The 19,482-nt window shown below is 38.7% G+C and overlaps 1 protein-coding gene across 1 annotated transcript in view; it reads right to left on the minus strand.

The window, feature by feature from the left end:
* Positions 1 to 3,163: 3,163 nt before the first annotated feature.
* The window catches only part of SEMA3E (semaphorin 3E), a 149,073-nt gene continuing 132,754 nt past the window's right edge, over positions 3,164 to 19,482 (minus strand). Inside the window, exons 14-17 of the mRNA XM_052790607.1 lie at positions 16,815 to 16,981; positions 10,792 to 10,859; positions 8,338 to 8,477; positions 3,164 to 6,395 (exon numbers count right to left, since the gene is read on the minus strand). Coding sequence (XP_052646567.1) covers positions 5,943 to 6,395; positions 8,338 to 8,477; positions 10,792 to 10,859; positions 16,815 to 16,981 — 828 coding nt within the window. The 3' untranslated portion in view covers positions 3,164 to 5,942. The remainder of the gene's footprint in view (positions 6,396 to 8,337; positions 8,478 to 10,791; positions 10,860 to 16,814; positions 16,982 to 19,482) is intronic.

Raw genomic sequence — 19,482 nt, forward strand, 5'->3', positions numbered from 1 at the left:
TATATATTTTCTTGTTGAATGTTGTCAACTTTGCCCTCCCTACTGGCTTTATTTGCTAGCTCTCTCAGACAAAGCTGCTCAGTAGTTACCATATTTTCAGCTAGATTGATAGCTCTTGAAATGGTCTTTCTGATTACCTTAAAACATCATAGCGGAATTATTCTGATGAATCATCTCATCATAATGAACACATCTAAAAAGAACCTAATAGATTGCAATCTAAAAATTTCTATTTTTCTCCAACAATTACAAGGAAAAAAAGAAAAAAACCCCCACCCAAACAAACAAAACCCAACACCTCCCTCCCTCCCTCAAAAAAACCCCAAGTGAACAAACCAAAGAAGCCTGAACTACCACAGGCTTTTGTGCTTTAAATATTAATATGGACTGTACCCTGGATTCAGTCTGACAAGACCATGAATGGACATCACCATAAAGAGGCTTTATATTCCTTGATAGACTTATTCACCTCTGATTTTTCACTTTGACCCTCTTCCAAAAGTTTCCACGCTATAGCAGGAATGACTGAGCAGGATGTGTTAGCCTATACTACCATAAACTGAAGCTGCCTGAAAAAAAATCATTAGTACAAACACACCCTTACACACTGCTTTTGGAGCACAAGCTGGGGTCTCTGCATGGCATTGCACCGTGTTGATTTAACTTGCCCGCTCACCTGGCACTACTCTATGTTGCTGCAGCCCGACACTGCATTGTGTTGTGGGGGAGCTTTGTCTGGCCACAGGCCTTTTCTGCTCCTGTAAACAACAAAATGAGGGATGCTAAAATGTATTTTCATCCCTCTGGTGGCTGCTGTGAAACTGAAAAAATTTTGAACATAAAAAGCACTATCAAATATTCATTATTTTTAATGATTGCAAAATAATAATATAGTAAGTAACACATTTAAGCAGAAGAAAATACAGTAAATTAAATACTAATGATCTGTATGCCTGAGTTATAGCTACAGGTGGAATATTTCCATTACCTTGATTTTGACAAGGTCCACAGCGCACTCTTCAAATTCTGATTATTAATAGCACCTTTTAATACATCTAACAAAATAAAATGCAGAAAATGCTCAAGGTGCATTAATTATGCCCATTGGTCTGCAAATTTCATCTCCTATTACTGGGAAGAGGAGAAGACAGTGAATTACAGCTGTTGTGGCTTATGATGATGACCGACATTATTTTGTGTCTTCACAGACATGCTTGAAATCCACTTTGAGGACAGTGGGTAAGTGTGATTCTTCAGAGTGAGAAAAAATCATCATGGGCCATATGTGTGATTTTGTTGGATACGCTAAATTTCAAACTGACTAAAGATATTCTGAGAGTTCATAATTTATGTACGAATGCACCCACATTAAATGGAATCCTAGACTGTACTTCTTCAAATGCAGCTTTTCAAAGATGTGCAAAACCACTCTCAAAGGCATGAAATTCTGCAGTTGAATTATCTGACATTGCAAGTAAAGAGATATTTTGTTTCAATGGAGTTTGCCGAGCGTTGTGATTGGGGAAGTCTACTGAAACAAGTTATTCACAATGGCTCTTTAGCCCACAGATGTTCTGCAACAGGATCTGTGACTCACCAAACCATTCATGGATCCCGGCTTCTCCTCCTGCAATTAAATCCGCTCTTTCTAGATATGGATAAGAATCTCAAGAAAACTAAGAACTGGGCAGCTAAGGCTCCCATGCTCCAACTATGTTCAACTATGCTTGGTCCTGTGCCTCTCACTTCAGCAAATTATGAGCATATGTGCGCAAAGGCTTAACAGTATATTTCCCGGTTCAACATTACATGAGAGTCATATCTCAAAGGGGCAAAGTTGTTTTGCAAAATGGGATTACGGCGATGGATTATTTTGATGTTTGGTAAATTTGTTCAGAAATGTGTGCATCACTGTAAAACGTTGATTAACTCATAGCGACTAGTAGCTTTACTTGACATTGCTAGCTCTGCCATTTTTCTGTTTATAGTGCTAGTCAGATAACTTATTTCCTCAAAAAACTAAAATTTAAAAAAATCACTTATTACTAGTGGAGAAAATAAATATCACCCAAAGGCAAGACTTATCAGTCATTACTTCATTTGTGATAAATACTCATGTTAACTGGACATGAATTCTCCTTTAAAAGTGGTAATTTGGTGAACTGAACAGGATTTCAGGGCTGATAGGAATTGCAGACATCCTGCTAGGTTACAGATGTAGAAAAGCTCACTTTCAGTGCCCCTTATCTGGACAGTGCAGCTTTCAAAGGCATTTGTGCCTTCTCGACCCAGAGACATAAAGTTGTATAAATAACTCCAGCTTCACTGCTCCAAGATAGACTAAGAAGATTAATGGACTTTTCAAAAAGGGAAACTGACTGACTGGTTTCTTAGGGGAAAAGAAAATTGATCCCCCCCCCCCCCATTAAAAGAAAATAAAAGAAAAAGAGAAACTCTATAAGCTATGTTAGTTATGTTAATTCAGGCACTTCTTCAAATATGACTGTCAACTCTGCTATTCAGGTACCTGGACATAGGGCAATTATTTTGCTCTCTTGCCTACATAAAGAGATCTGTTTCATGCTACAGAAAAGTTGTGTAGATCCTAAAAGCCTATTTTGCGATATACAAGCCAGGAATTTCACAGCAGGCTAGCACTCTCCTGGCTTGATGTCCGAACAGAATCTGAGAGTACAGTAGTTTGTACAAGGTGACAATAATCTCAGTGACAACAAAAGAGCAAAAGCAAAGCAAGTAAGTGTTTAGTCCAAGCGATCTGGCTTGTCCACATCAGGAAGAAGGGCAGAGTTCAAAGCTTTGTCCGAATTCTTGTTTCTCGTGAATTTCCATCAGTTAGAATCTTCTAGGTTTAAGTGGCCATGTTCCACTCTCAGAATACATTCATGCAGCAGATGCTGCTCTAATCATAGCTTTCTCAAATCTACCTGACATTAACAGACTAAATCTACTCATTACCCTGTGCCACAGTTTCCCACTTGGCAACCATATACTAACACCCCTCTGTCCTGATATGAGATCTCTGCTCATAAAATGCACAGTGAAGGGCATCTGTAAATACCAACGTGTGACTAGTGATCTGCACATAATCATATTGTCTGGTGAAAATAAATAATGAGAAATAATACAGATTATTTCAGCCAAATATGGTTCTTAATTATATTTGTAACTTGACCACTTCATGCACATACAAAATACATCAAACTCATAATGAAAAGAAGCAGACAATGCCCCCCAAATATACAAAGAAGCATTTTAAATAACATTGTCTGTGTACGAGCACATTTGTGCGTATCCTTCCAAAATACATTGTCACTCTTTCTCTACTTCCATAGATGTCATAGCACCTTTGAACAAGACCTTGTAGTTCTGAATTCTCACAGGCATTGCAACCATGAAAGTAGCAAGGTGTGAGCTAGAAATTTAAATTTTAAACGGTAAATAAAAATTTAATGCAATTCTCCACATGTAACCACTAAAGGGATGGGGAGCTAAAAATACACACTCTCATATTAAATCAGGAATCCTGATTTGCATATCACATGATTTCCACCTGAAATCTCAGAGAATGAGATACAAAGTTATATTTGCTCTATCAGGCTGAGATGCTGTTATTCCTTTCTAATAGTCCATTAATGGTACATTTAGCATTAGATACTAGCAAATGAATCAGAAAAAGTAAAATGTAACTCCCATTACTGTTGAAAAGAAGTGGACTCCATAATTCATCAGAAAAGGATTTCAGTGGTGTTTTAAGATCTTAACAGTTTTCCATCAAGGATGCCAGCAAGGATTGTATAGGGGATTAAGTATAAATCAGTGATGCTTGTTCTGTGTATGTTCTCTCTGACACAGCCTTCAGTGCTGGCACCTTCCATATAACTGTAAACAAACAGAGGATCCTAACTGCAGCTAAGTTCTATTAAACTGTCACAGAAAAGTGAATTTATCCAGTCTCCTGTATCAGATCAAAGCTAGCAACTGCATGAATTCATGCAAGGCTGTGCACAGTGTCCAGTCCCATCTCTTAGACAGGCATTCTAGCTAAACGAAGTGCAAACCCTCAGATAAATTGATTTCCTTAACACAACTGTCTGATGGAAAGATTTACCTGCTGTTATACTGACACAAGGTGAAACCCTGTTTTCCTCATACTCCGGTTGCTGACAGCGTGCCCACGGGCTCCTTTCAAACAGCGGGACAGTCTCTGTCCCCAGAGGAGCACAGCAAAGCTCACTGGTCCTGCCAGCAACTGCAAGAGCCTTCTCTCACACACAGCCTGTTTGGAAAACACTGGGTTAGCATTGATTGCTGCATTTGTTAACACAGCAAACCTAGAAAATCTCTGTTATCCAGGCTGTTAATTCCCACTAAGTCTAAATTCTGTTTCCTGATTAGAAGTTGAAGCTCAGCATGAACCTCTGTGGCTGGTGAATCCCTTGTATATTTTCTGGGTGGCATCAAAATCTGTATCAGCTTGGCTATTTCCCCTATTGGCATCATGTTCTTATTTAAGGAGTTAACTCATTTGTGACTCATTTGTGTTTATAACTTTCCTATCTTTTTTTTTTAATTTCCAATTAAAAAAAAAAATTCAATTCATATTTTAATATCAGATTTCTCAAGTAGGAAATGCTGGTTTTTCTGCATTTTCTGCATCTGCTTTCTTGTACTTAAAGAAAGATATTTTTTCTTTTTTTTTTTAAGTAAGTCTTGAAAGACCTAGATTGTAAGTGACTTCGTTCTCTGATCTCCTCTCCTGGTATCACTCACAAGAGCAGCAAAGCAGCCCTTTTGACCAGTTATCACATATCAGGAAAAGACTTACCTGGAACAGACCCTGAAACTATAGAAAAACAGCTGCATAATGCTGTTCTTGTTTTTAATCTACATCTTAACTTTTTATGACTGCATTTTACCTCGAAAGCACATTAACAACATAAAGCATTACTTTAAATGTTTTCTTTCCAGTATAAATGACTTCCAACACTGCCTTCTAAATCTGTGGATTTAGCACATGGAGACTAGAATAGTGTGCTGAAAACAAACCAGCTGTTGATCTGGGTAATATTTCTTCGCTATACACATTTCTTCAGAAAATAGATGATCGTGTCCGATTTTGCTTTGTTTTGCCACAAGAGGGCACTCCCTTAATTCATCTCATTACTAAGGCAATGTCCATTACTACAGACAAGATAGACTTGTTTTCTATCTAAACCATTATTCCAAGTTTTTATATAGATAAGTTGAAGAATTTCATTCTGTTTGTGTTCTCAGCATGCATTTGACTTACATCAAGTTACTAGGCAATATTATTTAGCTGTGAGAGCACACTGCGCTTCATAAATGACTGATAAGACAACAAATGGTGGGAAGTAAATAGCATTTCCCTTCATTATCCTTAGAAATAGCAGTACACTGTATTAACACGACTCTTTGTTCTCAGTGATAAACTCAGACAGGTCACAATCAAAAGGAAAGATCTTAAGATGTGCCACTTTCAGAAGCATGAGAAATTTGTGAAACAAAGGAAAGGTATGTGTTATATTTTTCGTCCACTTGTGAATGCTTAGCTATTTGAATTTGTTAAATATGCCATCATGTACAACAATATACAGCGCAAGCATGGTCCACACAGGAAACTGATTCAAGCACTCAAAGTCTGAAGATTGTCACGTCCTCCCTAATGCAAAACTCTGATTGCATTGACCTACTTACAATCAGATAGTTAAGAAGATTTTGTTTAAAATGCTTCCGAACAGCCATCATGAGTGTACAGTATAACTTACCATAGCATTTTTGTTTTCAGTCCCGATATTTTATATATATAAACCTGTGTCATTTACCAAAACCAAGACTGATTTCTCCCTCTTACTTAAGTCCAAATAAAATTTTGCCCAGAAACACTGGATGGATTTTGTCCATCAAGAGTCAGCTATGTTCCTGGGCAACCGGTAATGCTCTGGCCTGATCCTTGCTTTCTTCTCCTGAGGGTTGGCGTATTTCCACTTGGATGGAGACATTTTCAGCTTTTTTCTCTTCTTATCTGTACACCACACTTTTTCACAGTATTCTTCCACCCTCTGGAAGTTGCTGTAACCTATTAGTTGAAGAAACTCCTTGTACCATGGCTTTGATGCCTGAGGTATACTGCTCTGCATTGGGCATGGCATTTTGTGAGGTATCTCCTCCTCATAGTCTTTATTGAACATTTCATCTACACGTTCTTCCTCGACTATTTCCAGGGTGATTTTCCTGACAGTGTGAACAATGCTGTGTTCCACCGTCTGACAAAAATAGGTCCCTGCATCCAACCGATGCAGCTTCAGGAATAAGAGGCCAAGGTCCATTTTGATTATTCTATCGTCTGTCTTCACCTGAAAAACAAACTGATGCAGTTATAGAGCACAGGCCTTTACTATTACATTAGATCAGTGCAATTACTTCTGAACTGTAGTTTCATGAATATAATATTAAATTTTGAGAGGAAGATTAGAGATCCGTGATCCTTTGATTCACAGTTTTTAAGTAACAAAAATATTTACTTGAAGTAAAGAAGAGATTGAGCTGTGAAAAGAAAGTGGTCTAGAGAATCTGGCAAGCATGGAAGAACAGATAGTAGAGCAGATAGTTTCCCATTTTCCCAGCATGGGTTAGTCACTTGTGGCTAAATCACAGAGGGAAATAAGGTTGAAACATGCAAATAAACTACTGGATGGAAAACAAATGGGCACTTGCTAGATGACATGCTGTAACTGTCACTGTGAATTCTCTTATACACTGACAAGTGTTCTTGAGGTCACACACATAGGTATTTGTATACCTAACTGCAGGACCATTGCGATCTTAAAGCCTCAGTTCTGAGTTTGGTATTTGAGTTCCCCCTACAGCTCCTGAAAGCTACTTTATCAACTACAAGGCATTCGTGGATGCTAGCAAGCAGGGAGCGATGTGCTGTCTAATCCAGCCATCAGAAGTGCTCAGGAGAATGGAATCCTCCATTCCGTTGGTCCCTTCCAACCCAAGCCATTCTGTGATTCTATGACTCTATGATTCTACTTCTCTCTGCTTTTATTTGTGTTTTTCTAATGACTATATAATTATTCATGAAAAATTTAATAACTTTCAGGGGGAAACTTTAAAACAAATTCATCCTGGTAGTATAAATACATACTGGAAGTTTAGAGTCTGTTCAGATTTACACTCTTGGTGTGCAGTATCTGAGCTACTGGGTCTAATGGGATGTTTATATAGTAGAACATCCTCCCCACCTCACAGTTCACTACCTTCTGTGAAAGACCTGATTAATAGTTTGATTGTAAGAATGATTATGCATAGATAGGGATCTTCCAGCTAAGTACATGAGGAAATACCAAGTGTGAAAAACCATGCAGAGATTTGGGACTTGGACAAAACTTCAGGCAAAACTGTGCCTGAAGTGGGGATGGCATTCGTCTTGCTTAATTTTACATGTTTAAAGGAGAGTGTGGCATCCTTGGTTATTTTTGTATTCAGTGGTTTATTACTCATTTTTTACCTGACCAAATGAAGCTGTCTAGTTTAGCATGAGCTGATACCACTGGCTATAATTGCAACACCGTCTAGTCTGACTTTAAAAGCAGCCTACACTGACTAGCTCCCAGGTAGATCTCTACTATAAATGTCCACATTTTCTATCAGATGAGTCCCACTCCAGAGATCTTCAGATGTCTATGGCTATGCTGGGCTCTCACATTTGCAGCAGAGCCTAGCTGCTAGGCAGTAGGACAACCATCCTTTTCCTTTGGTAGTCTGAGGCTTTTCTCCCCATGTCCTTCCACACACTAAGAGGGGATAGCTACACTGATTTGTATCAGAGAGGTATTGAGGAATAAACATAGTAACACTTATGAAGCGTTTTCATAACAGGGAAATATACGTAAAAGAGAGAGAGAATCCATCAACACCCATTTTCAGAAGGTTCTGTAATGTAATGGGTGAGGCAGCAAGAATTAATAGATGTTAAGCTAGACTAGCTTTGGGAGTAATGTGTACACATTTCACCTCTGCAATAACATACCAAGAGAAGTGGTGGGTTTTCTTTTGTTTTGAGATCTTAAATCAAGTTTCACTACATTTCTAACATCTGTGTTCAAGATGCTGAATGCAAACACCAGATGAAATTCTCAGGTCTATTAATTCAAGAGAGCAGATGAACATAATGATTTTCCCTGACATCCATGTACATTTCAGCAACTGATGACAGGCCTTTCAGTGAAGATGTAATATTCCTAACAGCAGGCTCTTTTAGTTAAAAAGTTAATATATAAGAATATTTACCTCCTCCTTCTTAGTTTCATGTGCTCGCTGGACAAACCAGATTACTTTTGCTTGTAAGGTCCGAGGGGTGCACTCCAGAAGGGTGCTGTTGTACTCTATTCCATAAACAAGTCGCTCTTCAGTCTTCTCCAGGACTTCACCTGGAAGGAAAACAAATGTTTTAAAAATATGTGTTACTGCCAATACTTGTTACACTCCATATTCAGGTATATTTACTTTTAAAAGTGAAGTTTAGTTCAGATCCAACCAGATAGTGACTGAAAAGCAGCGTCTGGTGAAGGTCTGACCTGGTAAGTGAATTTTCCCATCATCTCGGACTCTCACAGGATCTGGCCGTAACATAAATGGACCAAATTCTGCCATGATTCAGCTAGGATTATACACAGAAAAACAGATCTCAGCCTTTCACACTGCTAATTGCTTGTGCCTGGTTCTTATGAATAGTTCATCTATTTCATTTTCACTCAGTGAAACAGGAGGATTCAATACATGTCTAAATATAATAAATAATTAAATATTTTTAGGCATAAAAATGAGAGCACATAGCATTATGCAGAATGAAACACTTAAAAACCATAAATACCATAACCAATATTATACATATCCGTGTTATAAACATGTAAAATGAATGTATAGTTTGGCTCAAGGGTGCTAATGAAACCAAGGTGAATGAAATTAATCAAAACTCAATTCTGCTTTTCCATCCAACAAACCATCTGGAGGAAGATAAACTAGATGTTACACTGGAGGAGACCAATTGCCGCATTAATGAAATCATCTTATTCCATAGTAGTGAGAAATATTCTTGAGACCAACCAGTTTTATGCCCTAAAAAATACAGGGTTTGATATCATTGTGATTGCTCTGCTGTATTTCAAACTTACTGTATTCTTAGTATTTCATATTGGAATATACTTTTGCAAAATCTACTATATCTTCCAATGGGCTTAAATTTTAATGAAGCTTTCTCTGGTAAAATATCTATCTATCTAGTATTTAATATTAAAATATCTTTTCTCTGGCTATCTATCTAAAAGGAACTTTTATATTTGTTTTTTTTCTTCTGTTGATTGTTATCCTGAAAAATACTGAGGATGTCCAGGCAACTGTTTTCTGTCTGTTTTGCCATTACCAATACCAATGTTTGAAACATCACTTTCCAAGGTTTGCACAACACCATTAGACACAGTAATCTATCTTTTTTTTAGGACTGTCGTGGTTTAACTCCAGCCAGCAACTAAGCACCATGCAGCCACTCGCTCACTCCTCCCCACTCTCAGTGGGATGGGGGGAGAATCGGGGAAAAAAGTAAAACTCGTGGCTTGAGGCAAGAACGGTTTAATATCTAAAGTAAAATAAAATATAATAATAATAAAAAATGTAATAACAATAGTAGTAATGGAAAAGAATATAACAAAAAAAGAGGGTGAAATATCAATATAACAAAATATAACAAAAAAAAGAGAGAGAAAGTCTTTTTAATAATGTTGATAACACACTGGTGTTTTAGTTGTTGCTAAGTAGCGCTTATCCTAAGTTAAGGATTTTTCAGTTTCCCATGCTCTGCCAGAAAGCAGGTGCACAGGGAGCTGGGAGAGAGCATGGCCAGGACAGCTGGCCCGAACTAGCAAAGGGATATTCCATACCATAGAAAGTTATGCCCAGTATATAAACTGGGGGAGTTGGCTGGGAGGGGCGGATCGCTGCTCAGACATCGATCAGTGGGTGGTGAGCAATTGCATTGTGCATCACTTGTCTTTTTTTTGGATTTTATTTTTCTCCCTTTTTTTTGTTATATTCTTCTTCATTACTATTATTATTATTATATGTTTATTATTATTGTTCTTCTTATATTTTATTTTGCTTTAGATATTAAACTGTTCTTATCTCAACCCACAAGTTTTACTTCTTTTTTTCGATTCTCCTCCCCATCCCACTGAGAGTGGGGAGGAGTGAGCGAGTGGCTGCGTGGTGCCTAGTTGCTGGCTGCGCTTAAACCATGACAAGGAGAAATCTTGATCATAAATACAACTTTGTGTTCTGACATGTCATTACCCATGTCTGTGCTATGGAGCTCCTTCAATTCTGGCTGAGTGTCCTGGCAGTATTTCATATTCATTTCAGGATGCAGCCCTGTTGTTTCTTATCCCTGCCCCATCTTTCCACTTGCGTTTCTGTTGGAAGCCCTTGAAATGCATTAGCCACATCCTAGTCTAAATGACAGGGCTGTAGGACTACATGAACGCTATGGGATGCACCTGACCTGCCATGGAAACAAAGTCATTCTTAGACCTGGATGACATGGGCTTATCCCCATGACTCTTATAACTTATTATAGGAATATGCCAGTAAAAAAACTCAGGTGAGATCATGGTCTGGTTCATACTCTTGGCAAAGTCTGTGCTCTCTGCTCCAGGCATTTGCTAGCAATTTGTAAACGTGTGAGTAGATTACCAATGAACTGCTGGCCAAAGCACTGCTGCGCTGCATTTCCATGTCGAACATCTTGTCTGCGGAAACGTCTGGAGGGGAAAAAAATGGAACTGTTTGAGATAACATGTTTAGCTTACAGATTGTTGGGTTTATGCTGAAGTGGTATTCATTAAAAACATAAGGAGCTAAATCTTGGTTCCTAAAACTTTAGCATTGTTGTGAGAAATACTCATTTATGCATCATTTTTTTCTCTCTACTCAACCTATTGGGAATCACGTCTGAAAAAAAGAAACACACTTGTCTGGGGAAGAGGCACAACTACGTGTACAGTTTATACGTAACTACACTAACATTATAAATACTAAAACAAGATCCTCTGAACCAACTGGGCAACATTCAGTGCTGGTAAGAGTCAAAGGGACCTTCAACCTGTCTTTGGGTTCTCTCTCTCTGGAAGGCAAGGAAATATTCCTTTTTTAGTTTAGAACATTTTACCATGTATGTGAATGGTGGTTCTTTTATCCTTCGCTGTCATGTATTTTTTTCACTTGGGAATCTCAAAGTGCAGAGCAAATACTTCATTTTATTACATCTCTGTAGCAGACAGTTGTTAAGCCCATTTTTCTCAATAGGGAAACAGACACATGCATGACTTGCCCATGCCTAGAAAGAGAGCTAGTGGCAGAACTGTGGTCAGAACCTGTGAGCCCTGGCTGTGACCTGGAAATAATGCAACTGCTTTTGAGAGAAAAATTGTAGTGAGTTTTGGGCTTTGGGTTTTTTCTATACATTTACAGGAAAATAATGAAAACCACAATTGTGCAGTGCATTCCCAGAAGAATTGCACTTTTATTTGGCAATTTTTTTCCCCGAGTGTCCTGATAAATAAAATTACGATTGCTTACTAGGGAAATGAAAGAGACTATTGCAATGTCATATCTTGCCAGATGTATTTCCAACAACCAGAAATTTAGTTATACTAAGGATACCTTTCCTATATTTGCATAAAAAGTAATTCTGTACTGTGTTACTAATGCTATACATAACAGATTAACAAATATGCAGTGCAGAAAAACTTACACAGCAGGTATGTGTACAGTATAAATCATATATGATAGAAACAAGCAAAGTGAAGCAGTTTTGTTATTCTTTGCATTTACTACTTAAATAATGCTTTTTCTCCAGTGCTATGTGAACTGAAAAGGCACAATTTTTATTTGGCACAAATTGAATCTACTGAAACTCTGTAGATTTATGCTAAAGATCTTGCCCATGGATGTTACTCATCGCACTTCCAAACTGGCAGTAGACAGCAATTATTTTCTGAGTTCTGTCACCTGTATAGACTTCTGATCCAGTGGAGCTGGTGGACCAAGAAGGCAGCTTTAACCTTTACCGATATTCAGACCAGAACCAATGTTTTGCTCTTGCTGTTGCAGGGGAATCTCCAAATTCAGTGGGGACTGCGTTGGGCCTTTTAGGCAGAAGCACTAAAAATACATGCATATTATTAAACAAAACCTGAGATTCTGAGATAGCTACAGGGCTTTGTCATGCCCTGGGAGTTCTCATGGTAATGTATAGATGTGCTTACTGATAACTCTGCAAAGTGTCAGCACTGAATAATGCTGCCACCAACTTTGCATATCTGTGTATACAGATTATTCAGAAGAGACATTCTCTTGCACAAATATATATAAATGCTGTAGACATTAGCCTTGAAAAAAAAAACCAAAAAAGAAAACCCTGCTGCTGTCAGGCCCAGCAGCCCTATCTGGCAGGAACAGGACAGTTAGCAGGCATGCACTATTTACTCTTCAGTTCTGAAGATCATTGTAGAGCTAAAACAGTCCTAGTTTTGTAAAATAGGATATTTCTCCAGTTGTTAGAACTGTTCAAGCAAAATAAATGTTTGTTTGATGGAATTTTACTGTTCTGAGTGTGAAGACTGGGAAAGATATATTTACCAGTGCTTTCACTTGCTACTTTATTGAAGAGAAGGAGAAAATGGGGAGAGGTGCTGAAAGAGAAGGAGATGCTGGGAGATAAACTTATTTTACAAATAGTGACATAAGCCTGATATTTGTTATTTTTTTCTTAGTAATCATTTCATTCAGAATTCCATGAATAATAGAGTAGCAGACAATTCCTGAGATAAACTACTATAAAGAACAATTTTCAGTGACTAGAAAATGTACTGAATATATGGAAGTGTCTTTTGCAATCTATAACTTCATGTGTAACGCTGTGCTTTCAGGAACTTGGTAAAAATGATGTGCAAGAAAGCAACACTGTCATCATCATCAGCCTCACCATCATCCTTATGTTCCTTTATTATTACCCAAGTCGAAATGGCTCAGAGAGAAAAGGCATCGTTGCAGTTTGCCTAAGTAGGCCAGGAGACTGAGTTCAGGTTTGCTGAACCAAATGTTACAGCAGTGATATTTGGGTTGGCACAGGGATTTAGCTGCAAAGCGAAGGCAGCCCCTTAGCAGCCCCACCTCCCCACCCCGCCCTGCCCCACCCTGAGGCTGCTCATCAGTGCAGCTCCACCCCCTCCTCCAGCCTGGGCACCCGATCACAGGCAGGTGGCAAAGAGGGCCAGGAGGCCTGGGGGTAAAAAACCATAGATTTGGAAAAAAATTCTGTTAGGAGTCTCCTGCTAACCATGAGAGACGAAGAGCATGTTTGCGTGATTGCTGATGGAATGGGTGGTGGAGAAAGAGGCCAGAGAGGGAGAGAAGGCAGGACGGTGACTGTCAGCTTCTTAAAATTAGCTAAGAAATCAGGTTACCAGACCTACCCAAGCTGAAAGAAATTTTAAAATTACTTCAGCCCTTTTTCAACCTGGATGGTGAGCTGGCACAGCAAAGACACTCACTTGTAGAATTTAGTGCTTGTTTAGATAAAAATTGAACCTGCCTAAATCAGATTGCAGAGGTAATAGTGAACTAAAGCATTTATTTAAGTCCTGAACCTCTCTGCTTTCTCAAGGTTACTTCATGGAACTTGAATGCAAGATAATTTCCATCTAGCATCTTAAGTATTTGCAGTACGCAGGAGCTGTACCCCTGTAACTACCATGACATCATAGTATGCTGCACTGCCAGCATCAAGATGCGGGGCTTTGGGCTTGGTTTTTATTTGTCCTTAATTAAGTCCTATATTTAATTAACTGTTCAAGCTATGCATTTGCAAGGAATTATAATATAGGCTTTCAAAATTCTACACATTAGTACCAGCTGTCAAGCAGAGGGTTTTTTCTATTTATGTTGCAGTTCTCTCTATATCCTGTACATGCCTGAGTTTACAGTTTTTCTATTTCATGTTTCTCTAAACACTTGTCATACCTTGGAGGTATTAGGATCTAAAGCAGAGAGCATCTGAATCAAAATGGGGAGGACTTGTACATCCCTGCTTCAGTTCAACTCTTCACCAGTAGGAGTGGAATTAAGAAAAGAGCTCTTAGCAGTGCTCTTACTGCACTAGCAGGGCTGCTCTTACAAGTCAAAATCCCACCTAAATGTACTGTATGAGGGCCACATTTGAGTGGATAGAGGTGATATTAAAATCAGCTCAGGTGTGCTGTAATGTAAGGCACAGGTCCATAAGTCCTGATGAAGTGAAGGCTGCCAGGAATGGTGGCAACAAGCACTCTCCAATGCCCCTTGTACTCACATTACTTGTACTACCCTGTACAGCTCGAGGAGATATCTGGAGCCCTGACACAAGGCCAAATTAAGATGTGTGTGCTCTGGGATATGGCATTAATTGTGTCTGGAGCCCAAGGCGGCAATGGCAGGGTTATCACCTGCTCAGGGTCACTTGATATCAGAAAACTCCATGTTGCCTACTGAGACCTGCCTTTTCCAGCAGCGCTCTCTGCCTGGAACCCAGCAGGAGGCAACTTAAACCAGCTTCCATACTCGTGTCCTAAGTAGCTCTCCCTGCCTGTCCATGTACCACACAGTTAGTGTAAGCTCATAAGTTTAAAATGCTCTGAGTGCTAAAGTGAACAAAGCAAATGCCATCTATCCCTCTCAGTATTATTAGTTCTTGCTGGCTGTTCCCCAAACTCTTATATGTAAAACAAGTTTTGCAGTCTTCAAGAACATTCAATTGAGTGCAAATCCCTTCTCCAAAGCTGCAGTGCTTATCTTAAGAGAAGCAGAGTGATAACAGCAGTATTTTCTTCTTTTAGAGGCTGACCTGCTGAATGTTGGGGAGGTAAGGCACAGAAAGGTGCCTGGGGTGCTGCCCATATCACTCAACCCTGGATAAATGCGTGTGTCAGGGGACTTAGAGGCTGCTACTCTGGAAATTGTCTTAGGTGAGAAATATGCTAAAAATGTTCAACAGAGTTCAGGACTGACTGAGTTTCTCTTATCTTTTCTTAGGCAATAAGTAGCCTGCACAACAACGTAAATGCTGATACAGTCTTAGCAGGCTGCTGGGAATTTTTTTAACCCCCTCTCTTCCCCAAATGACTTTTACGTCATTAGATGAGTAACCCATATGCTTTATGATTATGATAATACAATTTCTATTTATACTGTAGGAAATTAATCTCCCTGGCCTGCTATATAGCTGGTCATCTTTCTTAACCTGGGGCCTGAAAATTTTAGCCAGATTCTTCTCACATTGAGCAGACAACCAGAGCCCACTTCCCCCCCTTAGGTCTGCCTCCAAAAGGCATGAGAAGACTGCAGTCCTGCTTGTAAAAGTGGTGTAGATTTCCTACTTGGTTTAACCTACGCCTTAGTGTAATAGGTCCAAGAGATTCTTAATTATGCTGAGTCATTGGCTGTATTTCTCATTTTTACTTTTTAAAGTGCCTTACCCAAAAAGTCGTGTTGCCCAATGTAACGTGGCTTTGTTCATTACCTTGCAGAAAAATCCACAGAAATGTCGGTTGAGCCTGACTATAATCAGCAGTACATTTGTCTGAGTGCATTCAGGTTCATGGAAGGCTAATGTAAGCAGGACAGAAAATAAATAAACCCCCCACCTTCCTGGTTTTCCTTAAGAAATAATAATAAATTTGGGATACTATAACTTGGTTTTGACTGAACCATCTCCACTGGTTTTCAAAACTTTCTCCAGAAGTTAGTTACTCAATGCATTCTAGTCCTTGCAGTTCATGTAGGTCTAATATATATATCTATGCATATATTTGCAGAAACAGTAATTGAAAAAAAGCCACAGAAAGGATTTGAATTATACATTACCAAGATTTTGCTGACTAAGGCTAGAAATTACTCTTTCTAGTGGCAAAGCTGACTTAAAGTCTTGTGAAAAGGTCTGGATTAAAATATGCATGTTCTAGCTGCTTGATTAAGTATCTGTGTAGCTGAATTGGTGAACCTGGGTTTGAGAGGGAAGGGAAGAGGACAGTTATATGGGAAATTACTGCACAAAAGAGTGAAGGCCAAGAGCCATGAATAAGTGAATGGTGATGGGGAGGAGAAGTATCCCCAAGGGAAGAATTAAAGTACCCCGAATTAGGTTCATGCTTTGACCTGGCCTCTCGAGTAACTTGTCTTTATAAATTCACTGGAGAAAGCCTAAGCCTAACCTTAGCTTTTGCAGATACTCTGGTTTCATTTTGGCTGGTGAAGGTATTTGACTATTAACACAGAGTCGTCTTTGCTTTTTTTGGAAATTCTGTTATATATATTATTGCAGTGTGATACATTTGCTGTATAATACTACCAAAATAGGTCTCTGATGTTGTAAAGAATCTTTCTATGCACAGCCAAAGATGTATAAGGAAATTGAGGTTTGTTTAAAACTTACTGCAAATAATTTCTAAGTGACTTTGCTTCATTCATAAAAATATTCCTGGTACTGCAGTTTATGCCATCCTGTTGATTTGGCTCTTTTGCAATTCCCTAAGGTTGTGCTAATAAATTAGCAGTTAACATATCTTCTTACCACTCAGTTATTTTTATGAGGGGGAGATACGAAGTACTTTGTGTTGCAGTAGGAACTCTTTACATAGGTATTATGCAAAAAGGTTATCACAGAAGGCAACAGTTCTCACCTCTTTGCCTGCATTCCTGTGGGATAGTATCGGGAGCAGGAGATCCCATCCCAAGCGCAATACGGATCTCGAGCGAGGCAGCAGTCTGCACAGGCAGTGCCATACATGTCACACTGGTGGAACTTCACTTGTGCTATGACCGACTCAGATCCAATGTAGAGCTGTTGCTGGAAAAAATACACCATGTACGATTAAATTCCTAGAATTGCCACTAAAAGTTCTGTTACTAGTGGAGTTGTTATTAAAAAATGTTAGCTTTATCTTTGCTTGCCAGTTGTGCATCCAGGCTGTGCCCTGAGGGAGGCAGAGTTACTCTGTAGGAAAATATCTGTTTTGTAGACTAAACTCTCCTGCATGAGGAGAGAGGAACAGAAAGAAGGTAAAATGAACAAGTTTATTTTGGCATTTCCTCGCTTCTGAAATTTCAGCTTTGTAATCTTTGTGTTTGAATGGGCAGGGTTTTAAGTTTCTTTTTCTTCCTCAAGATAGTTTCCAATGCCTCCCTCTTTACACTTCTCTGTCACCTAACTGATCTGCAAAAAAAAACTTGACATGAAAGGCTTTAAACAAAGAAGTTCAAATTTGCAAAAGTTATAAGCAACCTCAATCTTAAAATGGGAGTTATCAAGTAAATTTAACTCTTGATGTGGCTACTTACAATATGGTCACATATACACATGCACAGTAGTAGCATGATTTGTCTAACCCCTCAGTGCACAGAAGAGAGGTAGATTATTTTTTTTTCCCTGGTGCTGTGCAGTCTTTCCTTACAAATTAAATGGTCACATTCTACTTCTTTAATATTTATTTGCAGGGTGTTGGGTTTTTTCAGCATTAGTGCTAAGATTGTTTGAATCTTCTGAGTTCACATAAATGTCCTTTTCAAATCAAATGAAAGATGATCAATCTAATTCTTGAGATGCTGGCATAATAAATTCAGAAGAGAATAGCTTGAATTTACAGGGATTTGAGAAAAAGGCTTGTTGCTGGTGAATGTAAATGGTCTGAACACAGAAATATGCAGCATACACTGCAATAGGAACTGCTCATGCACAGCTCACTTCCATGATTTTACCAGTCAGAAAAAGGATTCCTAATGAACACTTAAATTGTGCTTATCCTAATAGCCAAACTTAGTCCATAATTCCCACTCTTTCAAAATTCCCAAGCTTTCAAAGTCTGATATTTTAAAATTGTTTAAAGCTGGAAAATACTGGCAGCTCATTTAGTCTGGTTTACCTATCACAAAACATGACGTTTAATCCAGGTCATTAATTCTTGTTCCTAATTACAGCTCCTATATCTGTTTAGATCACAGACATTTAACTTTCAGAAATGCCAGGGGAAGAAACTAGGAGAGGAAGGTAACAGCAATGCTCGAAGACCTTTTCAGCTGAGATAAACCAGATAATAGCAGCAGGAACTCAATCTGCCAACTGGCATGAAGAAGAAACCTAGGATCGTTGTTTGAGGGGAATTCTTTCTTGTCTGCAAAGGCTGCAGTGTGATTGTCCCAGAAGACATGAACAACACTTTCAATGAGACATATGAGATGGAATTTTCTCTTTCATCTTTTAGCAGGGGTAAAGACTACTCTAAGTCTTGGTTCATCAGAGGAGGGCAAAAAGCATCCAATATCTAGCCAACTGAACATCAAAGAAGAACATTCCTTCCCAGCCTCTGCAGATAACTAGCTCAGCCCTGAAACATGATATTTTATTGTACCACTGACTTAGTGAAGACTGTTTAGTGTTATAAGGAAATTGAGACAAAGCTAGCAAGAAGGTCTCCACAGGCTCACTAACTCCAAGTTCAAAAGAGACCAGCCAAAATACTTGAGCTACCTAACTTTTTTCACATAAACTGAACTAAAAGTTATACTTCTGCTCATTTTAAAGACAAAATTACTTGTTGCCAACCTTGACCCTAACATGTATTCCAACATTTAATTGTCCTCTGTATCAGAAAACTGTATCGTATTTCAAGATGAAGTTTATCTACATTCAACAAGCTGAATTTGGTTATTTAATCTGATATTGCTTTGCCATCGATGTTCAAGAATCCCTGTACACATACACTGGGAAGTCACTTCATTCAGTAAAATTTTATATTGGGCTACCCTGTTCTCTCTCAGTCTTCTCTCTGACATCTTGAAAAAGTTAAGCTACTTTTACTTCTCACAAAAAGGTTTATTCTTCAACCATTGAATTGCTTTGGTGGCTTTTTTATAATTCTCTCCAGATTTTCCAGATACTTCTTGAATTAGTAGAGTTAGCAGCCCTCTTGGGAGCTGGATGTAGTGGAGGAAGACTACTTCATTTTTTATACAGTATCTCCTTTTTACTCTTCCAACACAACCCTTTTACCATGACATTTCACTGAGAGTTAAAGGTAAGGGAAATATCTGAAATGACACCGAAGTCTTTATCCAGATAATCACTTAGGTGAAGTGTTAGACAATCTAGTCTCCAGAGCTGCTCACAGTCCATGGAAAAAAAATAGATTGATCCTGGAAATAATTCAGGATATTTACACCTAAGATCCTCCTCTGAATCACCATCAGAAGAGTTTGTCTTTCTGCATTGCCTACAGAAAGAATGCAAGCTGACTAGACACCAAGACTAAAATGGTCTTTTGGGGCATGTTCACACTTCCTATTAATGCAATT

The sequence above is a fragment of the Harpia harpyja genome, chromosome 6 (assembly GCF_026419915.1).
Source record: "Harpia harpyja isolate bHarHar1 chromosome 6, bHarHar1 primary haplotype, whole genome shotgun sequence".
Taxonomy (NCBI): Eukaryota; Metazoa; Chordata; class Aves; order Accipitriformes; family Accipitridae; genus Harpia; species Harpia harpyja.